General features: G+C 36.7%; 1 protein-coding gene across 1 annotated transcript; it reads left to right on the top strand.

The window, feature by feature from the left end:
* Positions 1-1491: 1491 nt before the first annotated feature.
* Positions 1492-9124, top strand: LOC112727439 (calcium-dependent protein kinase 1-like). The gene is given in 8 exon segments (XM_025777172.3): positions 1492-2632; positions 3144-3287; positions 3390-3542; positions 4012-4127; positions 5849-5876; positions 5879-6015; positions 7366-7590; positions 8723-9124. Coding segments are annotated over 8 exon segments (1752 nt in total). The 5' UTR covers positions 1492-1806; the 3' UTR covers positions 8846-9124.
* Positions 9125-9429: the final 305 nt, after the last annotated feature.

A 9429-nucleotide genomic window follows, 5' to 3' on the forward strand; every position in this document is an offset into this window, starting at 1 on the left:
GATACCTTAAATGTTCTCTCATATATATTTCACACCAATTCTACTATTTGCTTTCCTACTTTCTGGAGTACTGTTTAATGCTTTTGAACTCCAAAACATCACTTTCTGCTTGCCTAACTAAGGAGTCATTCAACCATTGTTGCTCAGTCAATCAATCCTCGTGGGATCGACCCTCACTCACCTGAGGTATTACTTGATACAACCCGGTGCACTTACCGGTTTAGTCCCTCCTGGAACGTGGATTTCCTGATGGCCCTTCTTCACGGGTTCACGCATTTGGTGTGATGGAGGCAATATAAGGGCATTGCCTTCTGGTTGGGGCTCAACTTCTGATTCATAAGCCGTGTGGCCGTCTTCATGCTGGTGGTCCGCCATTATCAAAAGGTGAATTCCAGATCCCTGACAACGGCGCCAATGTTCCGAGGGTTACATGAAACATTAATTTGGCCCTGGACGTGAGGTCCGGATCCTTTTGTGTGTCTGACTCTATGTGTTGAGGTGCCGCTTGTCCGAGTTTCTCATGAAAAGGTGGGGGTAGTACCTTCAAGAGACTCCGATACTTATGTTAGTAAGGACTTTTGGCAGGTTTTTAGTAGATTAGAATGTGAATATACCTGAGGAGTGTCAGTATATTTATAGTAGAGTAGATAACCACCTTTGTTAGAGTAGTTTTATCTTTATTGATGGATAACTGTTCTCTTTATCTTGGGAGTCTGTTAGGACTTCCCTTCTAGATGTAGCAGAAGGATATCCGGAGGCAGTTACTTGTTTGGGCAAGTAGAGCTGGGCTCTTCTGTTGGTGTCCGGCCTCTTAGAAGAGGTTGAGCATGGGATTGAGGCCTCCTTTTAAAGTTGGGTCTTTCATCTTTATTTGGCCTAGTTTTATATTTTGGGTCACAGTGTGAACAATTTCTATACTTCTTTTAATTTTGTAATTAAGTCATTTTTATATAAAAAAATATTAAAATTAACAGAATATTTTTTCTAAAATGTATATGGTCAAAGATCTAGTTAAATTTTTAATTATGAATATTTTTAATTTATGAAAAATATCTAAATAATTCTAATATTTTTTATATTAAAAAAGATTTAATTATAAAATTAAAAATAATATAAGAACTGAATTAAAAAAAATTTAAAAATTTGATAAAATTATAAGAATTAATATAATAATTAATTTTTTTTAAAATATAAAAATTAATTTCTTACCAAAAATAAAAAATAAAAAACCAGCTGAACAGCCACCCTGTTGAACCGCTAGTAATAATTACTCGGAAACTTCGATGATATAAAGTATAAACCAAGAAATAGCTTGCTCAACACACGGAAAACATACACAACACATTTTCAACACATTTTCATGTCGTTCCTCAACAACTGACCTAGCCAAGTCAAGGTCGGCCTAAACCTCTTGCTACACCCTTATGCTTCGTTTGTTCAACTCTTCTTTGTATTGTTTCAAATTGATTCTAACAATTTTCTGAGCTTCTCTCTTCTCTTATTTTTGTTGTCTTTTTTTTTCTTATTATTGGCTGAGGTTCTTTAATGCATAAAACTTTTTTCTGTTTTTATCTGCCTAACAAATCAATCTTTTTGTTGGATGATCTTGAATCTTTGGATTTGTTCTTTTACACCAAATTTCTTATGCACTACTATGGGGTTTGACTTAGATCAACACTATTAAAGACTTGAAGATCACAATCAGATCTTCTCTCTTGTGTTTAACAGAGTCAAATGGTGTAGGCCTAGATCCAAGTTATGAAAGCTTCGCAAATATTACCACCAGAAAATCCAGTGTAAAGCACTATGGGGAACACTTGTGTTGGTCCTAGCATTAAAAATGGGTTTCTTCAGTCGGTTTCTGCGGCAATGTGGAGGTCGCAATCGCCAGATGAATTGGCATCCAATCGAGAAAGTGTAAAGGAGGAAGCAACCAATGAACCTGAATCTGGGTTGCCTGTCCAGAACAAACCTCCTGAGCAGTTAACTATGCCAAAACATGAGGCAAAAGAAAAATCAAAACCAGAATCAAAGTCAAAAGTGGAAACGGAACCGGAACAGGAGAAGAGTAAACACAGGAAACCAGCTTCTGTGAAGAGAGTTTCGAGTGCAGGGCTTCGTGTTGATTCTGTTTTACAAAGAGAGACTGGTAATTTCAAGGATTTCTTCAGTTTGGGAAGAAAACTTGGACAGGGACAGTTTGGGACAACATTTTTATGTGTTGAGAAGGCAACAGGACAAGAATTTGCCTGTAAATCCATTGCAAAGAGGAAGCTGGTAACTGACGAGGATGTCGAGGATGTGAGGAGAGAAATTCAGATAATGCACCACTTGTCTGGCCATCCAAATGTTATTTCCATTAAAGGTGCTTATGAGGATGCGATAGCGGTTTATGTTGTGATGGAATTATGTGCAGGTGGTGAGCTTTTCGATAGGATTATTCAGCGTGGACATTACACTGAAAGAAAGGCTGCCGATCTTATACGGACCATAGTTGGGGTTGTGGAAGCTTGTCATTCTCTTGGTGTGATGCATAGAGACCTTAAACCTGAGAATTTTCTTTTTGTGAATCAGCATGAGGATGCACTTCTCAAAACCATTGACTTTGGATTATCCGTGTTCTTTAAGCCAGGTATTTTCTCATGGTCTATATGTATAATTGTGTTGTGATTAATCAAATGTAAGATAAAACTGCAATTTTGGTTCTTTCAATTGACTAATTAAAAGTTTTGTTCATGTCAATTTGGCAATGACTCGTGATTTAAACATTTGTTGTGCAAGATTGGATGAATTTAATTGTTGCGAGCTTTGTTTAGGTCTTTGGAGTTAAGGATTTTTCTCTTTTCCTAGGATCTGCAAAAAGTCTGGATCTGGAGAACAGATGTTAGCAGCTCTGAATTATATATATATTGTTTAATGTTCGAAATTTCTGAATTACGGATATCTATAAATCTGTGAGTTGTATTTTGAAACCTGGGACATTGCAGATACATCGTACATGTTAATTTAGACTTGTTCTGATTATGTACTTTATCATGCTCCAAATTTTATATTGGTTTAATACTTTATTATCCAGTATATTATAAAATGATTCTCCATAGTAGAATGATTCTGTGCGAAAATCTGATCATCTTTTCTTTCAGGTGATATATTCAATGATGTGGTTGGCAGCCCATATTATGTTGCCCCAGAAGTTCTGCGAAAGAGGTACGGTCCTGAAGCAGATGTTTGGAGTGCTGGAGTTATCCTGTATATTCTTTTGAGTGGAGTTCCTCCATTTTGGGCAGGTCAAATACTTAGGATTTTGCTGGAAAATGCAATTTTGAAGTCGTCTTATAATACCTTAACATATCTGACTGCATAATTGTTTTCTCATATATGTGGTGCAGAAAATGAACAAGGAATATTTGAACAGGTTCTGCGTGGTGATCTTGATTTCTCGTCAGATCCCTGGCCTGCAATTTCGGAAAGTGCTAAAGATTTAGTAAGGAAAATGCTTGTTCGGGATCCTAGAAGGCGGATGACTGCCCATCAAGTACTATGTAAATATATTTCCATTTATTCATGATAATATGATATTGGTATTATATATGACTATATGAGTTAGCCTAAAATGAATAGTTAGCTGTACTCATTTAAGCAAAAAGATCATATGTTCCATGCTCGATTCTCACTTTAGTAAAAGGATATGTGAAAGTAGATAACAGGATTGTATTAGAAAATGGTTATGTCCATTCAATTTTATGATAGATATTAAGATTGAAGGCCTGAATATCTGTACTATCATACGTTGTTGGAATTCCCAGAATACTTATGTGATGTTTGTGCTTGAACTATATACCATATGATTGATCTGCCTTAATAATGAGGGAAGCATATTCATTCTGCACAATAAAAGCCCAATCCAGATAATTGAACAACTGTTAATTCTGAATTTTACTTGTGACATCACAGGAAACTCTCTTTTATCTAAAAGAGAATATCTTTTTTATGTGTTCAAATTCCCTTCAGGTCATCCATGGATTCAAGTTGATGGTGTTGCTCCAGACAAGCCACTTGATTCTGCTGTACTAAGTCGCCTGAAACAATTTTCTGCTATGAATAAACTTAAGAAAATGGCTCTTATAGTAAGTATCTTTATGCACTAACTAAGCCGTTTGACATGTGATTAGAGCTTGATATTGATGCTTGAAATGTGTGAATAGTTACAACAATTGCATTAGTTTTGGAAGTCTTTCTGATAGAAACAGGTTTGTTTGTTCTTTTTGAGCTAGTTTAGCAGGTTTAGGGGTAGTAGTGCTAGTCCTAGTGGTTGCCTATAAATACTAGTGGTTAGTTAGTTTTCAATTCAGTTAGAAAATTCTGTTAAAGTGTGTTAGTTCAAGAGGGGAAAATTCTCTTAGAGTTGGTTAGATCCAACAGTGTACAATAAGAGATTGTAATTAGTTCATCAATAAAATCCCCTAATTTCAACTAGATCCTATCACTGGTATTAGAAGTCCATGGATCCTGGAAGGGGTGAATGGTACAACCGCGATTGCGGAAAATGGAAGGGAGATTGGATGCGATGGAATCGCGATTTGACCGATTTGAAGACCTGTGCTGCGCACTGCAAGGTATGCTACAGAGGATCGATGCATGAGTGGATTCCATGGATCAGGCGCTCTGATCCGTCACAAACGGTGTTCGTTGGCGTCGCACCATGCCATCGGCGGCTTGCAAGGGAGTAGAACTGCGCTGGAGCAGTGGAGAAAACTGGAACTCCTGATATTTCGTGGTTAGGACACGATGACTTGGATCGAGCGTATGGAGCAGTTCTTGTTCAAAGCGGTGCCGGAAGAGGAGTGGCTTGCGGTGGCGATGTCCGCCGTGGAAGGCCACGTTCACGTGGTTCCAGTGGTGGGCGCGCCAACGCTGTAGTGGCAGTCCCTTTCCGTGGCGTTACTGCGTCACTTCTGGCTTGAGAGGTTGTATAGTCCCTATCAATCGCTGCTGAAGCTGCGACAAACCAGCACCGTGCGGGACTACTACATTGACCAGTTTGTGATGCACGCACGTCCGCTGCGAGCTCAGGCTCCAGAATTATTGATTGACTTGTTCTTGAATGGATTGAAGCTGGAAGTGAGTGAGGAATGCAGGTTGTTTACATTTCAGACAGTGGATGAACTGATGGAGCTGGCGCAGAAAGTGGAGAACCAGCACTGCGGACTGCTCTTGGCCGTAGTGTGGGTACGCCAATTACATAGAACTTCGTTACTAACAAGCCAGTACTCGCATTGGCTGCAACGGGTCTGGCAAGCATGGGTGTGGGGTTAAGGGTGGAGCGTCCGAACCGGCAAGGAGTGCGGCGCCTTTGCAATAAGGAGTACAAAGCTAAACATGCACGAGGCGAATGCTTTTTATGCGATGAACCATACTCTGTAAAAACAAGGAATTCAAATTGCTGGTTGGCAGTGGAGCAAATGGAGCTCCTTTCCTGAGTTCCACCTTGGGGACAAGGTGGTTGTCCAGGGGGGGAGTAATGATAGAAACAGGTTTGTTTGTTCTTTTTGAGCTAGTTTATCAGGTTTAGGGGTATTAGTGCTAGTCCTAGTGGCTGCCTATAAATACTAGTGGTAGGTTAGTTTTCAATTCAGTTAGAAAATTCTGTTAAAGTGTGTTAGTTCAGGAGAGGAAAATTCTCTCCACAGTTGGTTTGATCCAACAGTGTACTAAAGGATTGTGATTTACAATCCCTAGTTCATCAATATAATCCCCTAATTTCTGCTAGATCCAATCACTTTCAGTGTGCTTTCATGGTTGCATGGTGAAAACATGTATTATGTTTCTATTAATTTTGTTTTCTCAGGTTATTGCAGAGAGCTTATCTGAAGAAGAATAGCTGGCTTAAAGGAAATGTTCAAGATGATAGATACAGACAACAGTGGTCAAATAACTTTCGAAGAACTTAAAGCTGGCTTGAAAAGATTTGATGCTAATCTTAAGGAATCTGAGATCTATGATTTAATGCAAGCAGTAAGTATTTATTCTTGCTTTCATAAAATCGATAGCAGTAAATTAAATCCAAAAAATTATACATGGAATAAGTGAAAAAGATTAACATTCCCATATTTGAAATTTTCAAATGTTCTTGAGAAGAATTATCTTCCGCTGAGGAGTATGTTTTGTAAGGGGGTAAAAATTGGATTGAGTTTTTCAGGAGTTTCATGTGTAAAATTACTCATGGAGCTCGTCATTAAAAATTTCCACCTTATTTTTATCTCCAAATTACCTATATAATTGATTTGCTCTATTATAAAGTAAGAAGTCTTTTGTTATATCGAATGAAGCTGTATTTGCAATGACTGCCAACTCATCAAGGCATATTGTATTGCGCTTGTGTCGAGTATCATGTATATGAACAGTAGTCTGAAGGAAGCTCCAGAATTCCATTTTCCTTGTATTAGACACTTATGCATCACATTTGAGGACAAGGATGAACAAGATCCTCTCGGGAAGGATAGACGACTATGGCAAGTGAAATTGGTTTTGATTTCCAATATTACTTGAATGACTTAGAACTGTTTAATTTTGTGTACCAAATCTGGCACACCATAGAATATTACTCTAGGCATGTACATAGTAGGAATAGGCACTTGAGAAAAAATAATTGGACAAAATGAAAAATACCGACTGCAAGTTTAGAAGAAGCATGAAAGTCTCAATGTAGCTCTACTGTTTAACAACTGGTGCCTGAGGGTACGTAACATACTGCTCTAGCAAGTTGTTGGTGATAAATTTCGGTATATTTAACCAAGCATGAGAAACATAAAAACCATTATAATAACTTTCTCGATATATATATATATACCAAGTGCCTGATTTCTTATGGCAAATTTCTGATTCAATTGCCATAATTTCTGACAGCAACCTTTCGAAATTCTCCATTGAATATCAATTGATATTGGGAACAAATAGTGAAAAAAGTTGATACATAGAATTGATATATAATCCTGGAATCGATTGAATTCCTAGCTCTGACCTAAAGATCAGGAACTGACATGAGGAAAATCAGTTGATTATTCAATGGCCCGAAATGGTCAAACCATAAACGTAATTAGGAGGAATTGAGATTGAATATCTGCTTACAATTGCAAGCATGATATATATATATATATATATATATATATATATATATCAAATAACAAATAACAAATAAGGACCAACTGACCTTTTCTTTTGGTATCAAGACAATCCAATGGAATAGATTTTAGCGTAATTGTATATCAATAATCTCTTTTAGATCTACACCATTAAATTATCTTGGTGCATTTATGTTATTCCTTTTGTCTAATAGGCTAACTCAAATGTCTAACTCAATTGCAGGCTGATATAGATAACAGTGGAACAATTGATTATGGCGAGTTCATTGCTGCAACCTTGCATCTTAATAAGATTGAAAGAGAAGATCATTTATTTGCAGCCTTTACATACTTTGATAAAGATGGAAGTGGTTATATTACCCAAGATGAACTTCAACAGGCTTGTGATGAGTTTGGCATTGAAGATGCCCGCTTGGAAGAGATAATCAAAGAAATCGATCAAGATAATGTAAGTAACTAATCAGTTTCCAATTATATATATCATAGTTCGTCTTTGTTTTGGTTTGATTATGAGAAACGTACTATTTGACTTTCTTGTCCATTTTGTTTCTACATCTTTCATGTCTACATCCAAGAGTTCTCCTACCCCTGCCACTAGATTAATAGGAATGCAGATAAGTTTTTGGGTTAAATTTTTTATCTGTCTAACATTAGCAATCTGTGGCTTTGTTTTTATCTTTGAAATTTATCTTGTGGTTTTGGCACTTCCTATTGCCATCCTACAGAAACACGCATCTCCAAGTTTTGTGTATATGAGATAACGTTAGGGACTACTTTTTCTTTAAATAATCTTTGGATCAAAACCACAACAAAAATATTAGAGGAATCAAAACCATATATCTTTGGTTTATCCCATATAAAAAACTTAAGCATTTTCTTATAGGGCACAAATAACTATTGTAGTCCCCGTGGAATCTTTTCAGTGTTAAAATTTGGAGCAGAAAACATGTTGTCGTAGAGCTTTCTACCAGTTTGGATCCTCCAAAGCGAGGGAGCAAACTGTCCCTAGATCAATAATTTTATTTTAAATGGGTTCACAGAATCAATCCAAAAGTGATTACTCCCATACTTTACCAATTTACATTTCTGATTAAGAAGATACTTGGCTTGCATCTATTATCCCTAGATCCTTTACAGTTTTGGGATGCTAGTAGGCTAATGTGCCCTTTATTTACATTCTATGAGAACAGAGAAATTCATTGCATTTGAGATTTTTTTTTTTCCTTCATATAATTGTCTTAGATTATACAAAGTGAGGCTCCGGTTTTTATTTAACTCAACTTATCTTCACCATCAATAAGGCTGGTAAACTTGATACCCATTATTTCTCTCTCCCCTTAGAGAACGAAGAGAAATACTTGCACAATATTGCAGCTCATTTAATGCATATACCAGGGACTTTAGGCCTTGTTATTATTATTATAGTCCCTAAATTTTTGGGAGTAAACATCAAAAGTACTCCTTAGACGAAGCATTCATTGGTCTATCCAGTTTTTTCTTAGAAGTTGAACACATCGACACCTGAAGAATATGCTTCTATCAAGTTGTGGCTGATATCAACTCTGGTTAATGGAATGCAGGATGGGCGCATAGATTATAATGAGTTTGTGGCCATGATGCAGAATGGAAGCCTTCCCATGGTTGGTAGAAAGGGCGTAGAACATAGCTTCAGCATTGGTTTCAGGGAGACATTAAAACTATAAATTTCATTCAGTATTGCGATTTCGTTCATTTATTTTTTCGTTTTTTTTTCTCAAGTTCCTCGTTACCACTCTCATCCCACCGTTTTCCTTTGAAGGTTCAATGTTTTAATGCACAAGTAATGGTTGATCGTATTGGGGCCAGTTGACTCTTGAATTACGACGGCTATTTCCTATTTGTTTATTTAGTTATGGATAATCGATTTTTGTAATTAAAAGAATGTATTGAACAGAATGATCTTGGTTTACTTTAGTGCTGTACAGAGAATTGATTATTTTTAACTGATTCTGTTGATAGAGTGCAAACATACTAACCATGTTTTTTTCGGAAATATTAACGCAGCCTGAAAACATAAAACTATTTATTTAACTTGCAAAGAAAACGTCTACAATGTGACTACTCACTAGTTATAAAATGTAATTCGGGATAAATTGAGCTAAGCCCAGTGGTCCCGAAGTCTATTCCAATAGTATAAGTGGTCCCAAAGTCTATTCCAATAGTAACAACTGCGTTACAATTTTAATTTTAAAACAACAATAACACTAATAACTTATCCTTTAAAACTTAATCTTATTTTTCTAGCAAT

The sequence above is a fragment of the Arachis hypogaea genome, chromosome 12, assembly GCF_003086295.3.
Source record: "Arachis hypogaea cultivar Tifrunner chromosome 12, arahy.Tifrunner.gnm2.J5K5, whole genome shotgun sequence".
NCBI lineage: Eukaryota > Viridiplantae > Streptophyta > Magnoliopsida > Fabales > Fabaceae > Arachis > Arachis hypogaea.